The 25,766-nt window shown below is 41.8% G+C and overlaps 1 protein-coding gene across 8 annotated transcripts in view; it reads left to right on the forward strand.

Annotated features, from left to right (window-relative positions):
* Positions 1 to 4,939: 4,939 nt before the first annotated feature.
* UBE2J1 (ubiquitin conjugating enzyme E2 J1) overlaps positions 4,940 to 25,766 on the forward strand; it is a 33,787-nt gene continuing 12,960 nt past the window's right edge. For 3 of the 8 annotated variants that reach the window (XM_071741344.1, XM_071741346.1, XM_071741351.1), the window contains exons 1-4: positions 9,771 to 9,889; positions 20,244 to 20,317; positions 23,995 to 24,126; positions 24,716 to 24,800. In XM_071741344.1, the coding sequence (XP_071597445.1) occupies positions 9,802 to 9,889; positions 20,244 to 20,317; positions 23,995 to 24,126; positions 24,716 to 24,800 (379 nt within the window). In that variant the 5' untranslated portion in view covers positions 9,771 to 9,801. Of the gene's footprint in view, positions 4,964 to 9,363; positions 9,520 to 9,770; positions 9,890 to 19,237; positions 19,333 to 20,243; positions 20,318 to 23,994; positions 24,127 to 24,715; positions 24,801 to 25,766 lie in introns of those variants that run through there. The other 5 variants (XM_071741345.1, XM_071741349.1, XM_071741347.1 and 2 more) reach the window with 4 other exon arrangements.

Consider the following 25,766-nt stretch of genomic DNA (forward strand, 5'->3'; position numbering starts at 1 on the left):
CCATGCCCTTTACTGCTGCCTGATGCATGTGACTTACGTTCTGGAAGTAAATTGGCTCTTTCAACATGAGTCTATTAATTATACGTGGAGTTCTTAGAAAAAGGTGCTAGGAAATAGATGGACCTCAGCTCCTTTATGGTTCACTTGGTAAGTAAAGCAGTTCTAGGTGCTTGGAAAAGTGAGAAACATTTAGCACAGCCAAAAGTACTTGTCCTGTTGCCAGTGTGAAGGATAATGACAGCAGATTTAATCAAAACATAATGCTTACAAAATACAGAGTTCAGATTCCTCCTGGTACTGTCACCATCCATTATCCTAGGTGAGGGCAGTTCTTCTGACCAGCCCCTCTGATAAAGTAATATAAAGTTGTCTTCTGAGTTCACCACAGCAATGGTGGGCAAGAGGAACCTTCTGACAGCTCTCCAGTCCACAGGACCTTCATTAACAGTGCTTTCTATTTCATCATTCTGGCCACACATTCATTTGCCATTTTGTTGAGATCTGCCACTAGGTCACAGTCTTTGTCCTGCAAGAAACTGTTGGGTTTTGGAATGGGCAGTCCATTTCAAAGCCTGATCACACTCTCTGTAAAGAATTTTTTCCTAATATCTAACCTAATCCATTACATTCTACTAACTTCCTTAAAAAGAGAGTGCATTTATGTAATCTTGGTATGCATGTACACCATAAAATATGCATTCATATTCAAGTTACATTTTATGCTGGCATTCAGACTTTAAACCTTTCTCAACCATCTCCAGAACATACTTAAAAACAAAATATTCATGCAGATAAATATGTCCAGGGAAAAAAAAATTGACCTGATGCAGCAGTCTGTCACAGTGTCTCTTGGATTAGATTAAGGTATTTTTGATAAGGTAAGAGATTTTCAGGAGACTAGCCAGAGGAGATACTCGAATTAGTATTTTTCTTAGTAATACCAGGACCTGCTATGAGGAGGAAAGATTATTTCTTTCTGAATTGCTGAGTACCAGAAGGTAGAAAAAAACCCCACTGATGTCCTTTAAAGAAAAACACCAAAAACAACAACAAGAAAACCCCAACCAAAAATTAAAAAAGCAAAAAATCCCAAACCAACTATTGAACACAGCCTAAATTGAGAAGGGTTGGTATTAAATGCTTCATAGATGAGTACAAGAGATTAAAAAAAAAAACAAAAAACCAACAGAGTGGCTATGTGTGTAGGGTGGAACGTTTCAAAGTGTATTCCTAGCTGCTTGCTTTCACAAAATGTGAACAAGAAAAAGATGATGAATTTATTACAAGATGCATGTACATATGTTGAACCATGGTGAGGTGATCTGGGCCAGCTACGTTGCACCATACAGTTCTCCAGTTGCACCATGGAGTCCTCAAAGGCTGACATAGTTGTGTAACTTCCAGGACAGTATCAGAGCTGCCTTTATTATTACAGCAGGATTTATTCCTTATATAGGTCTTAATCTCTACTCAGTGTGAACTAAAAGCCATTTTGGCCTCTGCTGAACTACAGAGTAGTGACAGTACAAATGGAAAGATAAATCAGGCATGAACATGTTCACACTGGGAATTGGAAATGGATTTTGAAAGCAAGAGAGCAGTGATGTTCTGGAGCTTCTGCTCAAAGCTGGGAGAGCAAACAGCCTGACTGTCCAAGAGGAAACTCAGCTTGTCAGTGAAAAGGGGAGTAAGTTGTGGAGAGCATGCCTGGTACCTGAGAGCATGAGCATCATGAAAGCTCTGGTCCTCACTTTCTCATCACCACTGAAAATTTCTGTCACAAATGAACTGCTGTTTGCATGTTGCTGTTCATATCACAGAGTCATAGAATGGATAGGGTTGGAAGGGACCTTAAAGGGTGTCCACTCAGCCAGGAACAATTCATTTATCACTGCAAGTTTATGTCCTTTGTCCTCCTAATTAGGCTGTCTCCTTGCTCTTTCCCACACAAAATCTGAGTCTCATACCAGCACAAGCTTCCTTGATAAATACTGCTTCCATCCTTCCTCAGCTTTCTGGTATTCCAGACAAAGCAACCATCCAACAGTTTGAGAGCCAGTAATGCTTTTTGGAGTCCTTCACACCCAGTGCTGCAAGTTCTCTTCTGCAGCTGGTGTTTCTCTAGTGCTGCTGATAAAACTGCCTGATCAGATGGAGTGGTGGAAGTCCTAGCAATAAAGTTAAAATCCTGAACCAGCATTCCAGGGGTTTCTTGGAGCTCCACCATGTACTTTTAAGTACTTAAGTACTTTAAGTACACCAAGTACTTTTAAGTAGTATCATTCAAGGGACCTGACACCTGTGATACAATTCCTATTTGTTCTTAGGTTAGATCACCTATTTATTGCATTTCCCCCTGTTGTTCACATACATCCACACCAGTTTTGAAGGCTAGTTTGATAACAACCAGAGCCATCTGAGCTGGGAGAAATATAAATCTGTTTCATCTCCTTTTAAAAAGCAGTATATGGAGAGAATAGGGGTATGCCTTCTGGGAAATCCAACAGAGCCAAAGCAAAAGGTTTAAGTCAAATCAAAATGACCCAGGGGTCAACATTTTTTGTCTCTAAACCCTGCCCTGAGAGGTGAAACCATGCTCTGCTTTTTTGCAGTGCTCTTTTCAAAGACTGAATCATCCTCTGGCAAACCAAATGGTCTGATCCACAAATTGCTACTATTTCAATACTCCACAGTGGCTCAAACTTCTTTTGACTGCCAGAATGCCATTCATCCCACTGTCTGGCCTCACACCCTGAATGCAAGCTCTGCAACAGCAGCAGAGGAATCAGCTCACTCCCACCAGTTCTGTTCCTCTTGCTCAGCACTGTTTCCAGACCTGTTCCTTCAGCAATTTCATATTTCGGTTCCATATTTTCTATCTATAAAGCAGCAGTTGTCATTCCAACTTCTGCAATTCTTCATAAAACCCCTCATGCAGAAACTTGAGTATTGGCTTAAAATTTGGTGTTCACTTGACAGCCCTTCCTGCTTTTCTTAGGGCACCCTGTCCCATGAAAGCTTCCTGCCCCCATGAACTGGGTGCATCCTTAAAAGTTTTTCAGGATGGAAGAAGTTTGTTCCCTTCTTCTCTCCCCTCTTTATATTCCTACCACTAATAGTCCCCATATATCAAATCTATAAATTCTAATTTATGAAAACCAGACTGAACAAATGTTTTCAGCTTGTTATTCCTCTTTCAGAATAATGAAATGCCTCTGTAGCCTGTTGCTACTGCCAAGATACACCCCTCATGTGTCATTTTGATAGGCACCTTCCACCATCTGCAAAAAAATCCTGCAAGCTGATACACACAATTTTAAAGTGTAAAGCAGTAATGTATTGGTGGCTATGATACATACATGATATATACAGGTATAACACAGGTGGCTATGACTACCAGGCTACTAGACTAACATGCTCACTTCTCCCTGCAAGACACCAGACACGTCTTTGCTGGCCACTGTCACCAAACTGCCATTTTCTGACTCTGCTTTTCCTTTTTAGCATTTGATACCTTTTCACATCAGTGTTTCTGCTCTGGTTCTGCCTTATCTTAACTGGCTCTGCTGTGCAGCCCTTTCTCACAGTACAGTGATGGCCTCAGCATGCTGAACCAAGGCTACGGGGCTGAATCCTACCTGGGCTGGGCTGTTGGAGCCCAAGAAGCTGAAACTTCAGGAAGAGGTAAGTTGCTAACAGGCAGTGGAGATCAGGTTCATATGTTCAGCTGGAGCTCAGGGAGCAACTCAATTTGCCAGTGAGTAGATGTTTGGTCATCAGAGCCACTCTGTGGGTTCTCCTGGCTGTTGTGATTAGGGCTTTACTCCAGTTGCCCACATGGGTCCTTCATGTCACTGAAGGTGCTCTAGGCACTCCACCTGGCCTTCAGCTACCACTTTGTTCAGAACAGCACCAGTGTCCCATATCAGACCTTTCTGCTCCATGTGGATGTCTGGCAAACCTCAGGATAACTCATACAGCATTAGGTGCTTTCATGGGTGCAATTGAATCGAGCCCAAGATTTCCACTGACCATCTAAGAAACTCCTGGGTGTCCCAGATATCCCGAGGGAGCTGGTGGAGACAACGGGTAAGTCAGTATATCTTGCTTAATGACACAATTAAGCTTGAATCACTCTTCCAACAATTCTAAAACATTCTTTTGAGGAGCTTTAAATTAAGTCTCTGCTCATAAATCCTTTATTCCCATTGCTGAGTCACTGGGAGCTGTATGCAAACAGTTGTAAACAAGCAGGTACACTCAAGATTACATTAGAGTCATGAGGCATATTTTTGGAATGGAGGAGGTGGAAAGCCTGCTTGATTGCAGTCTGACACACATAATCCTGACTGCTTTCCCTCTGCCTGCCCTGTAATTGTGAGCACAGGTGCTGTCTTCCCAGAAGGAAGCTTTGGGAATAAGTTTAAGTGCGGGGCATAAGAAAAAAAGTGACAAAAAGAAAATCTGGGCCCTGAAGGAGGAGAATCATGAAAAAATTGGCTGTATTGAGTCAAAGGCTATGCTTGTTCTTTCCCCCTAAATAATGGCACAGGAGCAAAATACTTTTTAATCAGAGTGGATTTGCACAGTAAAGAATATGCAGCAGAGAAAATCTCTCATATTACCTGTAGTTGCTAAAGATAGAGTAACTAGATCAGGGAACTCCAGAGTCCCAAACAGCTGTCACTCAGACCGTAGCTTCAGCTTTGACTTGTGCCTCTGCACGTCTCTTCTGAACTGGAAAACCATCTGAACTCTTTACAGGGATGATGCCAGAGGAGTGTGAGTTAAGTGACTGGCATGACTCTTCCCATTCCTTAGGCAGAAAAAAAAAAAAAAAAAAAGAAAAATATGGACTTTTACTTTCATTTCACATAGTGTGGACTACTGCAAGATGTTTCACAAACTCTACACTGATAGTCCAGATCAGGCACTCTCTTTCTTGGGCAGTTACAGCAATATGGTTCTTCCCTCATTCTTTTATCCAGTTTCTGAAATAATGCTAATTAAAAGACAGCTGGAAAATCCCCCCCTCTTTGAGAGATGCTTGCTTTGGAACTAAGCTTGAAGAAAAGCCAGAAATCACTTTGCTGAGAAGCACCATGTGTCTGTGCAACTGCTACAGGGCATTGGTTACACAATGCTGTGCTTGTTTTTATCAGTGAGGAGGAGGTGCACTTGTTGAATCCAGATTTACCAGCTCCAAATTCACATAAAGGAATTTAAAAGCTGAGACTGTATTAGTCACCACTGAGCACAATAATGATTTTTTTTTTCCCAACTGAGTCATAGCTGTTCGCACTGATAATATGGGCATATTAACACTAGATTCCTTAATTCCACTAGACTTTAATTCTGCAGCCAACAGTCTGTATGGAAAGGGTAGAATTATAAATTAAGCAAACTGCTCTTCATTTTGTGAACTGGTGAAAGCAGGGTGGGAATGCTTTGTATAAAGAACTACTTTTTTTTTTTTTTTTCATAAGCTTTTGCAACCTCAAACCTCTGGAAGAAGTCATCTGTAGCTGAGTTTAGGAGACAGCCTACAAAGCATACAAACCCCACTGACTTTAAAAACCCCACTCTGAAATGACAAAGTAATCACTTAACATATACATGGTATAGACAACTGAAAGGTAGCTTACCTCATACAACTGTATGACCTACACAGAGAAGTAAATAGTTCAGTGTCACATTACCTACCTTAATTTCCTGAGATCTGCAAGAACATACATTGATGCATCAGACCCAAATGCAAAAACTGAACCGCTGAGTCACACAGGTGTCCTGCCTCTAAGAGAAAGGGGAGGTTTTGAAAGTAAATTCCTCTTCAGGGGCTCCTGCTGGAGGCCTCTTGGTGTCCATCCCCCAACTCTGCATGCTGAACTTTGTAAATGCCATTTATTTGAGCCTTTAAAGTCAGTTCATTAAGAGTCTTACTTTTAAAAAAATATGAGGCCCTATTGACTGAAATGTCTGCACTTCTTTTAAACTGAGGTGAAACACGTGATACATTTGGATCAGGTATACAGAGCTATATATATCAGATGCAGATATATGTATATATATGAAAATACCTAACTAGGACAGTCTAGAACATGGAGGATTAATCCCCCTATGCAGCTAATGGAGAAATCCAGGAACATTTAAAGCAAAGATTTATCCAGCAATCCAGCAAAGATTTGTTGGATCTACAGCTAACATCAATTCCAGGCAGGATGAACTCTGCTGTAAAAGCTCCTGGTTTTCTCCATTAGCTATAAAGCAAGCTTTTGGTAATCAGCTCAGAAATGTATATTAATAACCTGCAGTTGTTCAGCAGAATTCTGATTGTATGTTTACTTTGATTGGACTTTGATTCATAGCAGAAATGGCTGCAATTGAAGAATTATGCATTTTGACAGACGTTATGGCTGTAGTTAATTTTGTAATGCTTTTTTGCAACAGACAGGCCTCTATATGCTCCTTTGCTCTGAAGCTAAGTGGCTGTATCAGAGTCTGTTTCAATCCAAAAGAAAAAAAAATAATTATACCAAAACTGCAGGAAAGAACATAGAAACATAGACAAAGCCAACTTCTCAGAAACTAGAAATTAAAATAATTAGAAATTAGTAGTGATTTTGGGGGGGTCAAACTGAAGCCTTTCTTCAACGTAGAGCATTTACTAAAGCTACACAATTTTTATTAATTTGAATTGTTGAAAATGATGATGATGATTGCTGTTCTGCAACAAATTTTGTGAAGTTGTACAAAACATTTCTGCAATGATTTCAGTATGGTATTAAGTAACAAAGTGTTTGTGTCCAGGCAAACTTTCAGTTTCTGTATGTTTCAGCTGAGCATGTTTATTTTTTCACCAAGTTAGATCATATGACAGGATACACAAGCTACATGAAGTGCTGCCAGCATGTAGGATCTGACTGCAATTTTGCTACTATATTTGGTATTTTGTTTAGAAAAACCACAAGTCCTAGCACAAAATGGCTTCTCCATGCAAAGGTCTAAACAAACAAATTCAAAGGGCATTTTTTTACCAGAAGCACAAAGAGGAGGGAGGCTGTTGCTCTGGGCTGGCAACACGGACTGCACAAGAGTTCTGCAGTGCCAGCTCTTCATGTGCTCCAAGCAGCTGCTGACATGCAGGGCAGGGAATTAATCCCCAGATTTCTACCTCATACACTGACTTCCTCACAGGAATCAGCGGTCTCATCTGGCAGCACTCACCTCCTGCAGCTCTGACTTTGAAGTCATAATACAGCTGAAAATTAAAGAGGTCTCAAATTGAGCTCTGCACAATTCCATGTGGTCACTGCCCCAGCCCCAGCCAGGTCACAGTGTAGCTTACTTAAATAGAGAAAACTTCTGTGTCCTATCAGTGAATTTCTGTTATTTAAAATTTTAAGTCTATTCAGCTTATTTTCAATAGGGCTTAGCTCTCATGTAGTTACAGTGACTGTGGATTTCTTTTTTATAGCTAAAAGTCCAGGTTTCATGCTAACTGCAGGTGCTTCCTCTTTAAGATATATAACATGGTAAGGGTCACCAGGGTCAAAGGTCAGAGCCCAGAAGGAAAAGCTGAACTCCACATTACTCTTAACTAGATCCTTATAATGATCACTTCTCAGTCCATGCCATTACTCACATTATAGTACCATTTAAAAAATCATCTTCTATCAGAACAGAACTTTTGACATGGAAATTCAACCTTCTAAATGCAAAATACTGCTCTCCTACTTTGGGAAAGGGCAAGATTTAGTCACAGATGGTCCCACAACCCTTCTCCCACTGCACAGCAAGAGGGCTCTGGCAAATGAGGAAGGATGGGACATTCCTGCTAAGAGTGACCAAAATAGTGTGTAAACATGACACCCAGTGCCTGCAGGTCACCATCTCCAATGGGCAGATCAGCTATTGCTAGCCAGAAATGATGAGATGTCATCAAGAGTTGTTTGCCAATAAAGGTACCCTGGGGTGTTTCTTGTAGAGAAGGCACCCCCAGAAGCCATTGCTTCCCTTCCACTATATATATATATATATATATATAATCTGTGCTTTATATTATTCGTAGTGCTTTGTCCAATAAAAAGGAAGATCACTTTGCCCCTTTGAAAATCCAGCTACTTGCTAAGGTGGAGAACAGTTTCTTTATTTACTTATTGCTGTTACCACAACATCACCATGCAACAGAACAGGAAAAGGAAGAGGAACGCCTTGTTTTGCCATTCTGAGGAGGTAAAAAAAAAAACCAACCTACTCAAATGTTCTTTTTTACAACTGTTTTCCATTGATGTTCAACCGAAGAAGGCAAACAGGAAAAGAGAACTAAGACATTAAAACATTATTTAAAAAAACAAAACAAAACAAAACATTAGTAAGAATATAAAGTAATGCAGACTAAATTAAGGACAGTTGATGAGCCAGAGGCAAGAGTTTCAACCTCATGCTGTTGAAGACAAACACATAAAAGCTCAGGCATATTCATTTTTTACAGCTGATACTGAATTAAAGGGAAACTGAGACTGCTGAGATGATGACCACTTAAATTTATATATTACCTTACCTATGAGTTCATAAAAGAGCTATTGGAAGTGTACTGTGGTTGTAACCGAGCAGCAGAGAAATCAAAGTTGTAGATGCAGACAAGTACTCCTCTGGCACTGTGGCATGGAGAAAGTGATCCTCCAAGACAAGATCTCGCTGGTAATTCTTGCCTGCACTAACAATCATTGCTGTATGACACCATTTCAGTCTTTCATGATCCTGAAAACCAGCAGGATGCTAGGAAGCCTTTGCGCTATGGTTAAATTCTTTTGGGTGGGGTGCCAGTGTGTGTGCGTGGGGGGGGTCCTGAAGCCCCTTTTCTAAGCCTCCAGTTCTCAAAACAACCTTCGTGTGCTATGAACTCTTGAAGCACCTCACGTTGCGACCTCCACGGTTCAAAGTAGAAGGGACGGGGACACCGGGGACATTTCCACCACTGGAGCCGAGGCGGCGGACCCGCGGCCTGTTGACCGTGCCATCACCTCCCACCCCGCCTGCGCATGGACTCGCGGTTCTGCTCTGGGTCCCGGTGTCACCCAGCGCTGCTGGGAAGCGGCTGCTTCTTCCCCACCGTGACAGATGAGGGCGAGCAGCTTGTGAATTTTAATTTGTGCAACACAACCGCATGAGCAAACAGCGGCCTCAGTGCCCAGCCGCGGCCTGCACCCACACATCCCCGAGCCCGGCCCGAGCCGGCCCTGCCCTGCCGGCCTACTCGCAGCTCCGGTTCCCCGAGCCCGAGGGCCACCCGGCGGTGCGGTGCCAACGAGGCCCTGGGGGCGGTGCCGGTGCGGCAGGTGCCTCCCTCCGCGGTCACGGCGGGGCCGCCGCTGCCACGTCAGGGGAGTTTCCCGAGGCGGGTTGGGCCGGGCTCGGCCTTTCTCCACTCTCTCCGCCCCCTTGCTCCGGCTGCCGGAGACGCTGCGCAGGGAGCGGTGCTCGCTGCCATGGAGGCCCGCTACAACCTCAAAAGCCCGGGTAGGCAGCCCAGCGGGTGCCGGGGAGGCGGCCGCCGGCCTCGGCTGGGGGCCGCGGCCAGGCAGAGGGCGACAGGGCCGTGCGGGGGTGCGCGGCGGTGCCTCGCACGCTGCCCAGGCCGCTGCCCTCCGAGGCGGGCGGGGATGCCCGCCCTGCAGCTGCCGCGGTTCGGGGAGGGTTCGGAGGACGCCGCGGGGGTGCAGTGGTGGGACGGGCTATTTGCTGCCGGGGTGCGGGGGGACAGGTGCAGAGGCCCGGGCGAGACTGCGGTGGGGAGGAGGGATGGGGACCCTGGGTCGCGGCGGGGCTGCCGGGTGGGGCTCAGCTGCCCGGCGCGGAGGTGGCGGTGGGCAAGGAGGAGGCCGTCTGGGTCGGTTCTGCTTCGCAGTGCGATGGCGTCGAAAGCTCCCTCTGAGCTGTAATTCGGTTCAGAACACTCGTGTGTGTGTGTGTGTGTGTACGCGTCTACGCCTTTTTAGTGGTTCGTGGAGTCGTACTTTTGAACTCTTTGTCAGGTGGCTGTGCCCTGTCTGTCCCCCTGGGGTAGCGCCTTCAGTCCGAGTGGGTGCGTGTGAGGGGACAGACTGCCAGCGCCAGCTTAGGGTGTTGTAGCTTTGTTTTGCCGAATTGTTAGCGTACAGGTTGTATTTACTTTGTGTGTGTGTGTGTGTGTGTGTGTGTGTTTGTTCATGTGAAAATTCCTGCCTCGTAACTTGTAGACTTTCTTTTGGATCCTTGGAGTGAGGGGGATGCCTCGGGAGGTGTCTGGAGAAACAGTACTGGAAGGGAAGGGTTTGCTTCCTACGAAGGGCAACTGAGGACAGGTTGAGTCTCTCCTGTAGGGCTGTGTTGGAGGAGTGGCCCCTAACCGCCTGTTCTGGGCTTCGTTTACCTCCTGGGAGCTGTGCATGGAGCCAAACCTCTTCCGCAGCTTTTCCGGGCTGGTCGGGTTAGTGTGTTGGTCACTGTCCTGCCACTCTGCTTTCCACTAACCCAGTTTTGGGATGTAGCTTTGTATTATAATGATGAATGGTGGCTTTATTCTTTAGTCACACTGCCCTATTACCAGCGTGGGAGGTGGTGAGAAACTGAATATTATGATGACTTGTACCTTAAAAATGTAAATGACTGCTGTATTTACAAAACATGCCCCATGTGGATGATGTCTCTATTGCTAAATTACATCTCTTGCCCTCACACCCATGTTGCATAACTGAAAAATAAGAAAGATCACAAAATAAATGATCTACTACTTATAGGTTAAGATACCAGGAAGGAACTGGTTTTTGGTTTATGTTTTTTATGTTATGTTATTTTATTTTCGGGAGGTGTGCTGGGTATGTTGCATATGTAAATTTACAAGGCCACATAAACATGATCACTGGTTATGTTTTGCCACGTCACTGGAAATAGTGGTGTGCTGCATGACGTGCTTCTGGGATCTGGGTGGATAGGGCAAACATTTGTGGTTTTATTTAGAAGTGCTCTTTCCCTCTGTTTTCAAGAGAAATTACCTTTACTGGAGTTAATTTTCAGCACATGTGCTGTTCCTCAGCAAAATGAACCCTGCTTGGGAAAGATGAAAGATTCATAAAATGGGTCAATATTGCTTCCCCATGCTAAGTGTGCTCTATTACAGCAGACTAATGTATTAAATGATTTCTTTCTACATGTGTGCTGAAAGTCTATAAATGTTTAAAATCACTTTTAAAATCACTTTTAAAATCACTTTTAAAATCACTTTTAAAATCACTTTTAAAATCACTTTTAAAATCACTTTTAAAATCACTTTTAAAATCACTTTTAAAATCCCCTCAATAATCTGATTTAAACCACTCAATTGAGTAGCTGTGCAATTTTTCCTTAAAAAAGATGGGAATAAAAAAATTGAATAAAAAAAAAAGATTTCAAGTAAGTACTGTTTTTTCTACAGTTGTTGTCCTTTAAAATGAATTTACTGTAATTATTATATAGCTGTTGCTTTTAAACTGGCACTTTTGCTAGCCAAGTAGATAAGCAAATGCAGTTATTTAATATTTTTATGTATGTTTTACAAATCTCTTATCTCATTATGGTTACAAAGGCAGTTCATTGATGGTATCTTAGACTTTTCATTCAACTGAAGGCTTAAAGTGGAAATGGAGAGTATTCTAATAGGAAAGCCATTTTAATTAATGTAAATGCACTGAAATACATAAAAGTAAATCCACCATGTTTTCTGTTTCAAATGGTTCTGTATCTGCAGACTGAAGAGATGATTTTGGTAACTGAGCTCTCTTAAGATTTTAGATCTAGTGGCTGTCCTTGTGCCTGTTTTTCTTGTTTCTACTTACAGTGTTACTATAAATTAGTTTAATTATTATTTTAGGCTTTATCCAAAATATCATGGAGGAAACCACATTTTAAATAGGAAAACTTTATTAAACCTGTGTCTTTAAACCAAATTCTGTTGTAGACCTGTAAACAGAAGCTGAAGATCTTCTATGGAGATATATGGTTACCTAGATCCCTTTTCTGTGTACAGGTTTGCTGGACCAGCTCAGTTAGTCCCCCCTACCTCCTTTTTTGTATGCTTTCCACATGAAGAGCAATATTGCTAACAGCTTTGTCCTGCTGCTACTTGCTGCAAGTCAATATTTTAATCTACTTCCTTATCCCAGTTGCCCAGCTAATGTTAGTTCATCCCAAAGTGTCTAAGAGACAGTAACTTCCGACAACATGGAACAAATTCTTCCCCTTTCCCCTGTGACTCTGTTGATGAGAGACAGGAGGGGTGGTGCTCCAGCAGCTCTTGCTTTACACATCATGGCCACCACAGGTCTGGGCTTGGTGAGGGTGCTGTGCTAGAGTGACCCTTTATGATGGCAAGGAGGTGTGGGGTCCTCTTACACTTCCTATTAACAGGGTGGGGTTTTTTTTATTCCCCAAAAGACCATTGGTTTTGGAAGGGAAGAAATTTCACACTCTACACCTCAGGCTTCTTTGTATTGCCTCAATAAGGCAAAGCCTTTTAAGCTGTTGCTTCATATTTTTCTGTCTATTTCTGGCACTTGTAAAAGGGCAAGCTATTTTCTGTCTTAGGATTTCAAAATGGATTAGTCAATGTATATCAGCCAGCTACCATATGGCTGATAAACCTCTCCTATCAATATTAAAGCTCAGCTGACTAAAGCACAGACTTTATCCTCTTCGTGCTTCAGGAACATCCCTATTTTCTGAAATTTATAAGACAGCTACTTGGAATAATCTCTTTACTTTTTTTTCTGAGAGCTGTGACCCTTAGTCTGCTGCAAGATCAGACACCAGATCCTGTAGTCACTGTTTTTGTAGTGACAGTCTCCCTCTTTCATGTAGGATGCTACTACCCCTCTGAGTGTGTATTAGCACAGGCACACTTGAAGAGCTATGAACAGCTGATTCACATAGCATTCATAAACAACAGGGGTTTTTTGTTTGTTTGTTTTGTTTTTGTTTGGTGGTTCTTTGGTGATTTTTTTTTTGTTTGTTTGGTTGGTTGGTTTTTTTGGGGGGGGAGGTACAGAAAGTGCTTTTTGTTTGTTTTCAGCAGGATCTCCTTATCTAGAGTTTGACTTGTGAGGGCATTGGTGGACTTGGAGGAGCACATAGGGGCAGGTATGGCAAATGTCTTTTGCATTTGCTGCACAGGGTTGGTGCTTTTTTATCTTAGGGAAGTTAATGTGCTGAGGTTGTGATCCTCTTGGCTGTCGTCTTCAATACATGTACTGCTTTTCCTACAAACTAGAGGTCTCCCTCTGCTCCATACTTTTTAGAAATCAGAAGTATCCCTTGTCAGCAAGCATGCATCAGTTCTCTGATAATGAACAGCAGTTAGTAGAAAATAGTCAGTAGGTACTGTGCTATTTATTACCTTTGTATGAAATAAGGACAGAATTATTAAAAATAAAAAGTTGAATGGATGCTAAAAGTTGGGGAAAGCTGAAGGCATTGCTTGATCATAGTGTATTTAACAAGCACCTTACCTTTGATAAGTTTTATCTCCTTTTGTGTTGATTGAACACGTGTTTTGAATTGTAACTACAGAGTCTCCTGTGCTTCCTGCTGCTCTGAGGGAAATTAAGAATAAAGGTCTCTTGTTTCTAAGGGTGAGAGGAAACACAGACTAATTAAAAGCATTCTCCTTTTTTGTTTTTTTTTTTTTTTGTTTTTACAGTTGTAAATACTTTATATAATACAGGAGGCTTGTGAGACTTGCTAAAGGATATACATGAGGTTGTGAAGATGTAAAGCAGCTCTTCATAAGGCTTGTGGGTCCTGGGAAAGGAGGTATCTGAGACCCTGAAGATGTAAAACAGTTGGCCTCTCTCTTGGCAAATGGTGTTTCCATTTGTTATTGTAGCAGAAGTCAAAGCAACTGTCACTGAATTTTAAAATAAAAGTAATTTTGGAACCTGTGGCTGCCACAGACTGTTCCACAGTTGCACATTTTGGTTTTGTAAGAACAATTCTTTTGTTTTGTTACACGAGATCAGCATAAAATGAGAACTTGACTAGGAGCACATCACAGAAGCAATGAATGATGAGCAGCTTCATTGTCTCCACTTGCTTTTATTTAGGCAGAGAGGTGTGATTTCTCTAGAATGGAGAAACAGGGTTCCACAGATTAGGATATTTAGAATAATGTTGAAACTATGTTATAGTTTGGAAGAGATGAGTACAAAATGGTGATGCTGTTCTCCTGAGACTGAAGTTTTAACTTCTCCTTGTTTTGCCTATTCCTTTAGCACTGGAGGATGTAGGCTTCATCAAGTGACCATTGGTGGTATTGGAAGGATCATTAGTGTTATGGGTTGCTTCCATAGTTGGATTTGTAGTTCCAGAAGACTGAAAAAAACTTTGTGTAGTCTGTTGCAAGTATCCCTGTTTATACATAACCTTGCTGAGTTGTTAGACCACTTTTTGTGTAGTCCACATTTGTGTAGTGCACTGTCCACCATAGACAAAGGCAGTAAGGAATGGTTTAGAAAAGAGCTTCAAAGGAATAGAATATGTAGTATGTTCTCCTCATCAGTGGTTTAAGGACTTGCCCAAGTGGAAGTTTCATCTGTCATCCAGGGATTTTACTTTTGGTTGAATGTGACCTGGGGAGTTTGTTCTTATGAAGAAAGAGCAGGTACCTCAGTCCTGACGAAACTTGCTTTGACTTGAAATTAGGTGACTGTATACTGCTATGCAAACTTTAATGAAAATGTAGGCACGTTTTTGTTAAATAACATACAACAATCTCTACAGGAACTCAAAAATCTAATAAAAAACTGATATGAATTCAGAAGGGTTAAGGAAGGTGTGGCAAAATGAATAAACACAAGGAATGCAGAGGCAGAGAAGAAGAGAGCAATGTGGAGCTTCCTTTAAGGATGGTAATGTGGGTTGATTTCTAGAGTAGATACCATTTGATGCTCTATTCTGCAAGAGGATTGTAATTTATATTTCAAGGTACTTTTGTTTCAGGCCTCTTCCCCCTTTTATTGCTTTTAATTAACTAGTGATCACATGTCATTCCCTGGTTCTAAGCTGTCCAGGAAAGTCACATCCCCAGTGGAGCAGTAGAAACACAGTTACCAAGTAACAGTGTGCAGGTTGCTGTGAACCTTTTGTAGTCTCTGCATGTTTAGATTTAATAAACCATTCTCTAGAGAGCACAACGGTACTTAGATACCATAAAACAGCTCTTGTGAAAGTCTTTCACACTCTCCACTCTGCTCTCTTTACTTTAAATGCTTTTTCTTGCATGCTTCGATGACCACATTTAAATTGATTTTTTTTCTTTTTTTTTACTTAAAATGTCAAAGCTCCTCAAGTGTGGTAATCTTATGAGAAATCCTATATATGTTACACATAAATTTAACCCTGACTTTTTTTAATTACATGATCCTGTCTTTGTGCAGTTCAGCTATTGACTGATTCGCTGTAGTTTTTCCCCTTATATGAGATTTAAACTTGCTTTTAGGAAATGGGATTTTCTTTTGAATATGATACAAGTAGTCTTGGCAGAATGGTTTCCCAGGAGCTTTGGGCCACAGCTGATGATGATGTGTCAGAAGTGACACTCTGCACTGTGAGCTCTGAAGTCACTTGGTGAGTACACTGGCCATGGGTCAGACTCAGTGGTGAGGTATTGAGCAGAGGAAGAAAAATCAAAGCCAACTGCTTCTAAAAAGCCTTTCCCAAAATTTCATCCATGATATACCCATCATCCAATGCTGGCCTCAGACAGATAATACAGTTACATTGTTTTTTTTCTTTAACTGTAGATACTAGCATCATTAATAGACAAACAGCTAATTTAGAGACCTTGTATTTTACTAATAACTTAAGTGGGCTGTATAGTAAATAAAACCCTTCATCCCAGAGAAACTTGACTGATCACTTGCACTTTCTGTGCAGAAGGGTTTCCTGGGCCCTAAGGTGCAGACTGGTCTAGTTGGGTGTGATAGCAGGAGTACCTGAATGTGGCTTCAAGACCTATCCAAGAGAAGCAGCTGCACTAAGCAGAAGCTGCAGGACAGCTTAAGGTAAACATCAGTAAGGAGTAGGATTTGTCCAGAAAATATTTTTTGACAGAAACCTACAAATCATACATACATACATTACACAAATTTTGCTCATTATTTTTGTTAGTCTACAGCCACTCAATCCTAAACCAAGCTGCTGTCTTTACATTTTATTTTTAAGATCCACATTTTGAGTTTAGTGTAATACAAGGGGTAAGATTGTCAGGCAGAACCTTGGGCCCATAGTACCCACTCTGCTTTCCTCCCCAGAGCAGCAGAGAGCTCCCACACCTCCTGCTGTTGCAGGAACTCTCGTTTGCTCTCTACAGTTAGCCCAGAAACTTAATTTTCTTGGTATTTAATGTCAATGAACTTTGATAGATTGTTGCCAAGTGTACCTGTGAACTCGTGGTTGTTTTTCATGCTGACAGTCATGCCACATTAAAAAATACCTTTATTATTTTGTCTTTAAAACCTGCCATCAACAAAACTAATGTCTTGGTTTCTTTTTCTTTGGCTGAATTAGTGATACTTTTTACTGCATCAACAGTTAGCAGTTCCTTATGTTTAATGGGCCCAAACCATTCTCATTTTTCAGAATTACTGTTGCCAAATGTTTATTCGGATGACTCAGTGTGATTTTAAGTGGGTTGAAACACCATATTTTACATAAAAATTCTTTTTAATGAAGTTTGGATAAGAATGTCATGTACTTGTTGCAGGCAGACTTTGTGAATTACGTTCGTTTCTTCCATTGCTGTTTTCAGTAACCAAAGGAGGTGTTCATGAATACTGCAGCTATGCTTGCAGGAGAAACAATGTAATGCTTTCTTCACTGGATCACTCATTCTGAGAATGAACCTTTACTGGTCCAGGCTGTTCTTTGCAACTTGCCAGGTGGCATTTTTCAGCAATGTAGAAATAGAACCATAGGATGGGTTGGGAGGGACCTTCGAAGATCATCCAGTTCCAACCCCCCTGCATAGGCAAGGACACCTCCCACTGCACCAGGTTGCTCACAGCCCCAGCCTGATCTTTAACACCTCCAGGGAGGATGAAGCCACAACCTCTCTGGGAAAGCTGTTCTAGTGTCTCACCACCCTCATCATAAGTAATTTTTCTTGTGTCCAGTCTCAACCTACCCTTTATTTATTTTAAAACTTGCCCCTTGTCCTGTCACTACAGGCTGTGGTAAAAAAGTCTCTGGCTTATAAGGCCCTTTTAAGTAGTGAAAGGCCACAGTTAGGTCACCCTGGAGCCTTCTCTACTCCAGGCTGAACAACTCCAACTCTCTCAGCCTTTATTCACATACCGGTGCTGCTTTTTCTTAAGGTATCCTAGGTTGCTTAATAGTGAAAACCTCTTATAAGCAAATTATGTCTATGGTATACAAGAGCTAAATTACATAATCTGCTGCATTTCATGCTCCAAGAGTGGAATAATGTTTCATATTCCTTCAGCAGATTTTATGCTGGCTTCTTGAAATCTCTATACTTGATAATAAAATAATGCTATGAAAAAGATATGCAGTATCAGTATCACTGTCACTGTTAATTAAATGCAGAAATATGTTTTTAAAAACTTGCTTTAAACTCCTATTTTAAGTTTTACTGAACAGAAACCTACGTGGTTCTTGTCCCCTTTGGCTGCTGTCTCTTGTTACTTCTCTGTTTCTGCCTGCCAGCTGCTGATGCTTGGCACTTGGGGGACAGTCTTGGAGCTAAAGCTGTAAAAAGACTGTTCCTTTGGGGACAAATCCAAAGTGTAAGTAGACTTTTGTAGAATAGAGTGGTCTTGAAATGGTTTTGTGGTTTTTGTTCTGTTTTCTCTAATAGCTTTCCCTCAGTTAACATGGGTAACTGCATATGATGCTGATATAGGGGGACTGCATTTCTTTTCCCTTGGTCCCTCATCTGTGAAATCCCAGAATTGTCTGCCTTGTCCACAACTATTCTGTCTTCATTAGGCGTTGTTTTGCATATTTTGAGTTCAATGTGTGTACAACACCCCTTTTGTTTTGTGGGGTGTTCACTCCCGAATTAGCTCATCCAGGTGCACACCACTCATATGAACACAAGTGGCTGAACTTGTTCATGTGAAGCAGGGCTGGGTCTCAAGCTTTTTCTGGTCCAGACTCGTTTTCTTACCATTCCTCGTTTATCAACTGTTGAAGTTCAATGCAGAAGAACGAGGTAAAGTGTTTTTCAGCAGAGCTCAGACACTGCTGCCTGTGGTGTGACCGCATTGGCTCTACAGGGTTTGACACCTCCCCCTGGCAGCAGCAGAATTGGGACAACTGGCAGCAGCAAATTCCTGCTGTTTGCTTTTTGCGTTGCAAGAAGTGAAATTCTCAGCTTTGGAGCTGTTTTTTCTATAGTTGCCATGAAGTGTGTAGGGGGAAAAGAACTTTTCACAGTAGATTGAAATCAAAATTCATCTGCCAAAAGGTTAGAGCAGCTTCCTTGTGATTCTGCCCCTGTACTCAGTGCTGGTGAGGCCACACCTCGAGTCCTGTGTCCAGTTCTGGGCCCCTCAGTTCAGGAAGGATATCGAGGTCCTGGAGCAGGTCCAAAGGAGGGCAACCAGGCTGGTGAAGGGACTCGAGCACAGATTCTATGAGGAGAGGCTGAGGGAGCTGGGGCTGTTCAGCCTGGAGAAGAGGAGGCTCAGAGGAGACCTCATCACTCTCTACAACTCCCTGAAAGGAGGGGGTAGCCAGGGGGGGGTTGGTCTCTTTTCCCAGGCAACTCTCAGCAAGACAAGAGGGCACGGTCTCAAGTTGTGCCAGGGGAGGTTTAGGTTGGACATTAGAAAGAATTTCTTTACTGAGAGGGTGATCAAACATTGGAATGGGCTGCCCAGGGAAGTGGTGGATTCTCCATCCCTGGAGATATTTAAAAAGAGCCTGGATGTGGCACTCAGTGCCATGGTCTGGTAACTGCAGTGGTAGTGGATCAAGGGTTGGACTTGATGATCTCTGAGGTTCCTTCCAACCCAGCCAATTCTATGATTCTATGATTTTATGATCATGAGAGCGTGTAAATGAGCAGAGTCTGAGCATGCAGCACAGCATACAGTCAGCTGGTGATGCCAGGCTCTGTAAATTAAGGAACTACAGTTGACTTCACCATATCTTTAAGTTTACGCTTTAAGGGAGTTTGAGCAGTGTTTCTCTTTCTTTGTAGTTAGATAATTACATGAGTGGGAGGGACATCTGTGGTTCAAATTGAATGTGAAGGATGGATTAAGGGACCCTGTTCCTATGCAGTTGCTTAAAGAGGTAATTGATATCTGCACTTTTTCCCATTATGCTGTGGGGAGTAAGAACTTTCTAACATTATTCATGAAGTGACACCTTTGAATTTCTTGTCTGTAGCTCTTAATTTGCTCTTCAGTTTGGCTGAGTTTTTTATTAGGCATTAATGCATGATGCACATGAGGGCACCTGTCAGGACAAGTTATGTAACAGAACATAAAGGAGAAAGAAAAAGGAGATGCAAAAAATTTAGATGATGCTGGTGGTTCTGACGTAGGAGATTGGAGAGGATAACCAATGACTGTCCTGATCTTGGTATATAAAAATGCCTTTGTGTCCAAACCCAGTAGTAGGTTCCAATTACAAAGGCTTTGGGGAGATTTTTCTGGCTGAGCATATATGCTTTGTCAAATCTTGCATAAAACTTCATATCATCATACTACTGCTGTGTGTTTCTCTCAATTCTTAATTTGACCTTCTTTGGAATAATTAAGGGAGTAGTCTGGTAATAGTCACAGGAGGTGTCATTATAAAGCTTTTCAACAGTTGTTTGAAGATGCATGTGATGTCCCTTATGATAAAATATTGAGGTTATTAGCCTTGTACATCTTGTATTTAAAGTCTGAAACTCCATTAGTGAAATCTAAGTTTTTTCTAATGCCTTTGGTACAATTAATAATGGAAAACTACTTTAGTCCCATTGTTCAGTGTTAAAAACTATGTGACTGTGCAACATTTTTCATAATTTTGTGCTTGTATAACTCTTTTAAAATTAATACAGTGTGATTAATTTATATTGTGTTTTGGATTATTAACTCCAATGAAGAAGCTGGGGTGTGTTGAAAAAGATTAGCTGAAAGGAATTCTTCAAATGTTTGTTTATTTTTGTATGAAATACTAAATTTTTTTTTCTTTATTTTCTTGTCTTTTTTCAGCTGTCAAACGTTTAATGAAAGAGGCTGCAGAACTTAAGGATCCTACAGATCATTACCATGCACAGCCTTTGGAGGTTTGTTTCTCTGTATGTTTGCAAGAGCTTATAATTAGGCTGTGTTGTTAGTATGTACTCTGAAGTTCTCTGCATGCATAGGTATTTAAAATATATATATTTAGGTACTAGCAGACCTTTTAAAATTAATTCAGTTCTGTTTTCTCCTGTGATGCAGATCAACAGCAGAATTCCACCTTAATGGTATTGTAGTTCCAGGTTGTTAGTGAAAGCATTTACATTGTAACTTGGTCATTTCATGGTATAGGTATGTTTATTCCCCCTCCTCCTTCCTGAGCCTACATAAATGCATTATGATTATGTGAAGCTTTTTATGCCCAAATCTGACATCTCTCTCAGTTGCCAAGTTGCTAAAAACCAGAAAGACTAGATGATCTATGAGGTTTCAGGATTTTGCATACAAAAACCTTGTAAAAACCACAAATGGGTGCAATTCGGGATGCATTGTAAGAGACAATGCTTAGATTCCACTTAAATAGTAGCTTCTTGAAGTCTTCTGAACACCTATTTAAGTTTTCAGGCTGAGAGGATGGTGAGGTTCTTATGGTTAGGTTAAACAGAAACCTCAGCTGATTTTGCTGGAATAATAAAATAGCAATGTTCTGTGGTCTTCAGTTCAGGGGTTCAATTTAGCTTTTCACAGAAATGCATAAAACAGTTAAGTTTACAGACAATGCCATGTTCCTAGGAATTTCTAGTAAAGACCTTGACTCTGTCAGCATTGTTTAGCAGTAACTCACACATCCCTGTGTTATCCACATTGTTCCCAGTACAAATCCAAAACATAGTGCATACCAGCTACTATGAAGAAAATTATTCTAGCCAAATCCAGCACATTCTCCTTGTTCCATACTATTTACATGCTGCTCAGGTCTCACACTATCCAGTACATCCTTGTTAGCCACCCCCTTCCCCTATCCCATCCTGTGGAATGGGATATCCCCATCCTGTGGATGGGAATTTCACATCCCACCCCCGTGAAATGTCTGTAAATGTCCACAGAATGTTCCCTGAGTTAATAGAGTCCAAAACTTTGGGTTCCATCTCTTATGGTGATTACTTAGGACTGGAGAGGTTGTGTGCTGCTCAGAGCTACAGGCCACCAAAGCAAGCTCAGGTGGGGTCACTGCTGCACTGTCATTGCTTCTTCTGGGACTTGTCCTCTGTTTGGTTCTGGTGGTTCCTGCTATAGTAGTTCCTTTGACATGCTGCTCAAATCATGGGTTACAACAATTTAAAGGTGTATCCATTACCATCTCTCTCTTTGGACCAGACCATCAGGTCTAACACTGCAGTGACCTCCCTTCCCTTGCCCCTGCTCTGATTTGGACTTATCCACAGACTGCAGTCCTTTAGGGGTGTACCTGCTCTCTATGAGCAGTAGTCTCTCCAGGGGTGTACTTGCTGTGGCATAGACTTAACCAGAGCCACAGCCTCTTTGAGGTGCACCCTTTCCAGCATGGCCTTTCCCTGGGCCACAGTGCCTTCCTTCAGCATGGCCTTACCCACAGCCACAGTCCCTTCAGGAGAGAATCAGCTTCAGCTTGGCCTGACACATGGCTGCAGTCACTCCAGGGGTGTACCTTGTCAGTCGTGGTCTTATCCATGGCACTTGGAGGTACTTCATCATGATGTTATGAACAGCCAGTGGTGCTTCCAGGTGTACCTGCAGCAGAATGGGCTTACCCACAGCCACAGATGACACGAGGTGTACCTTCTCCAGTGTGGACTTTAGGCTACAATCCCTCCAGAGTTATACCTGCTGCAGCACAGACATAACCATGGCTACAGATGCTTTGAGGTGTACCTGCTCCCATGTGGACTCATCAACAGGTCACAATCCCTCTGAATGGAGTTCACACTGGACTTCCAGCCTGTCCAGTACAGCAGCACAAAAACAGCAGTGATCTGTGCCAGTCCAGGCACGTGGTCATTGCTGTAATCAGAATGTTCCCAAGCACAGCACAGTAAGATGAGAAGCACTCCAGCAAGCAACAAAAGCAAAAAGCAGCCACTAATGAGCACAAGCCCCTAATTTGCTGTGAGGAAAGCAAGCCCCATGGAAAGTACAGGAGCCTGCCAATAAATAGTTCAACAGCAATAACAGCTATAGATTCAATCTGGCACATTCCAATCAAATCTGTCATTATCTCAAAGCCCTTGAGCCCTACTTTGGGGTTTAACATAAGTCAGGAATTAAGCACCACACAGCTGCTTGCTCACTCCTCTCTGGTGGGCTGGGGGAGCAAATGAGAAGTGTGTAAGTGAGAAAACATGTGGGCTGGGGTAAAGACAGATTTTTTTATTAAAGCAAGCAATGCAAAACAAGGAATTAATTCACTACTTCCCACTAAGCAGGCAAGTATTCATCTTTCTCCAGGAAAGCAGAGCTTCAGGTGCCCACAAAAGCCTGTGTCTCACTTCCTCAGCTGGACAGGAGAGAGAAGGTATAATGTAAAGCTCATGAGTTGAGATAAGGATAGGGAGATCCTTCACCAATTACCATCACAGGCAACAGGCTGGACTTGGTGGAATTAGCTTAATTTTATAACCAAAGAGTAGAATGATGAGAAATAAAAACTATTTCTTAAAACAGCTTACCCCACTTTCCTTCCTGAACTTAACTCCCGATTTCTCTACCTCTTCTCCCTCACAGTGGTGCAGGGGGATGAGCAATGGGGGTTTTAGCATGGGCTTGAGGTCCTTCCAGGGGCCTGCTCCAGTGCAGGCTTCCCATGTGGTGACAGCCTCCTTCAAGCATCTGTCTGCTCCAGTGTGGGATCCTCCATGGTCTGCAGGTGGATATCTATTCCACTATTAACTTCTATAATCTGCAGGGTGACAGCCTGCCTCACCATAGTCTTCACCATGGGCTGCAGGGTAATCTCTGCTCCAGCACCTGGAGCACCTGCTCCCCCTGCTTCTTCACTGACTTTGGTGTGTCCAGGGTTGTTTCTTTCATGTATTCTCACACTTCTCTTCTGTTGCATATTTTTTTCCCCTCTTGAATATGTTTATTACTGTCACTGACAGGTTTGGCCTTGGCCAGTGGTGAGTTCATCTTGGAGCCAACTGGCATTGGCTTTGTCAGGCACAGGAGAAGCTTCTAGTAGCTTCTTACAGAAGCCATCCCTGTAGCTACCCCCCTGCTACCAAAACCTTGCCATGCAAATAAAACACATTCATAGAAAAGCAAAATAGGATGGGAATTTTCTGGGATGTGAGTCAAGTTCCTGTCATGAGTTGGGGGTGGGAGGGGCTTTGGGAAGGCTGTTATTAATTTTCTTTCTTGAGATCTCCTCTTAGTTCTCCAGAAATTGTTATTCACTGGGGTGAATACCCAGTTTCTGTCTTAAGTGATTCAGTTTCCCACCTGTCTGGTAGTACAACTCATAACTGATACAACTAGAGTGAAGAGCTTGAATAATGAATTTGGAGGTCTTAAAAAAGCTACTGTGTAAGAAAATTACCAGACAGGTATGATATTTTGTCCTTTTAACCAAAATCTTAGTGTTGTATTGGTTGTCTTACTTTCCATTTGATTTTGGTTTCTTAAAACTCCTGCTGTGCACTGATTCTTTAGACTGTCCTTGTTCAAGAAAATGCAGTTTAATTGTCTACTTCTTTGACATGCTCTTGTTTTCTTTTTTCTTCTCCCTTTGGTGGGGGCATTTTAGGATAACCTTTTTGAATGGCACTTTACTGTCCGAGGCCCTCCAGATTCAGATTTCGATGGAGGGATTTATCACGGGCGCATAGTATTACCCCCTGAATATCCCATGAAGCCACCCAGCATTATTTTGCTGACGGTAAGCATGTTTACTATGGGGTCAATTAAACCATAAGTGCCTGACAGAGAAGTTCTTGGCATTTAAGATATTGTTATTTTTGTAAGAAAGGTGGAATAGTGCAGTTTAACATATAATAGTGCAGTTAAACCCAGGAGTCTTCCAAGGTGACTTTATTCACATGAAGCCTTGCACCTTTTTACTAAAGAAGGTTTTCTCCAGGTGTTGGTTGCATTGTTGATGTGATTGTCTTGTCTTCTGTTCTCTGCATGGCCCTCTTGGTCTCTGTTGGAGACATGGATCACGTGTAGGAAGGCAGACCTCTGGGTTTAGGGAAAAAGGCCCATATTTACACAGTCTCATAGAGCTATAGTTTCTCAGGCTCTCTGCATGTGTTGTACAGGTTACAGGAGCAACAGGCAAGCCACCATGTCACACTGGGGAGACTAGAGGAAGATGGCAGACTGCTTTGTTCAGAAAGCTGAATGCCAGATATGAGAAGCTGGCAGTAATATAATTATTGCTTGATATATGTCTGTTTGATACAACCTTCCAAAAAACAAGAGTTAACTTTCAGTGTGTTTTGTTATATCCTTCCTCTTCTTTGAAGGCCAATGGCAGGTTCGAAGTGGGGAAGAAAATTTGCTTAAGCATCTCAGGGCATCATCCTGAAACATGGCAGCCTTCATGGAGTAGTAAGTAACTGCTGTTTGAAAAATGTTACCCCCATCATGCAACTAGATCTTCAAACTGAAAAAATTCCTCACAAAGAACGTTTGTAGTAGAAAAGGAGACGGTTCTTGGGGGAGCAAAAATGTGGGAGAATTTGAGATATGTAAAATCATGAAAGAGTAACATAGGAGGATCAGTGTTAAATAAATGTGGGATGAAAGGGCTGGGAAACTAAGGAGTGATGGCAAGCTCTTACATGCACAAGCATTAAGCATTCTCAGATTACTTATAATATTCTTTGGTGTATTTTTTTCCTTTTTCAAAAAATTGCTCTTATGAATAAACTTGAAATCCTATTACTTTACCTCATTTTTGTATAATCACTAAAACCATCTTGAATATTAATAGAAGGGAGCATGGTTAGCTTTTAATTCTGATGCTGTGCTTCTGAACACTCCAGAGGAAGGACGTGGTCTGAGTTCAGAATAGCTGAATGCGCTCTCTCTTTTTTTTTTTTTTTTTTTTTTAGTTTCATTATCATAGAAATTGAAAGTACTTATTTTGAGGTACTTGTCTTCATGTAATATTTATTTACCAAATCTATGAGCAAAGAGTCTGGTATTCTTAAATTTTTTCACTGTATAAAACAACACTGAAGGGTAGATATTGTTGAGAGAAATGTTTTAGATGACAATTCTGATTGAAGCTATTACTAATATTAAAGTGAGCTCCTTCCCCAATGTGATGAAATTAAAGGATTAAATTCTGTGGTAGATTGTATAAAACTTAACTGCACTAAATTGCAGAATGTGTGTCTAATAGCAAACACACACAAAAGGAATTTGTTATGAATCCTCCTGCCCTCATTTGTATGTTAATTCTGCCTTACCTTTTTTTCTTCAGCACTTATTTTTAAAGTCTGAAACTCTAAATCTTTCTATTGATGCACCATTTTTGTGACATTTTATCTTTTCTGTGTTGGCTGGGAA

Source organism: Heliangelus exortis, chromosome 3 (assembly GCF_036169615.1).
Source record: "Heliangelus exortis chromosome 3, bHelExo1.hap1, whole genome shotgun sequence".
NCBI lineage: Eukaryota > Metazoa > Chordata > Aves > Apodiformes > Trochilidae > Heliangelus > Heliangelus exortis.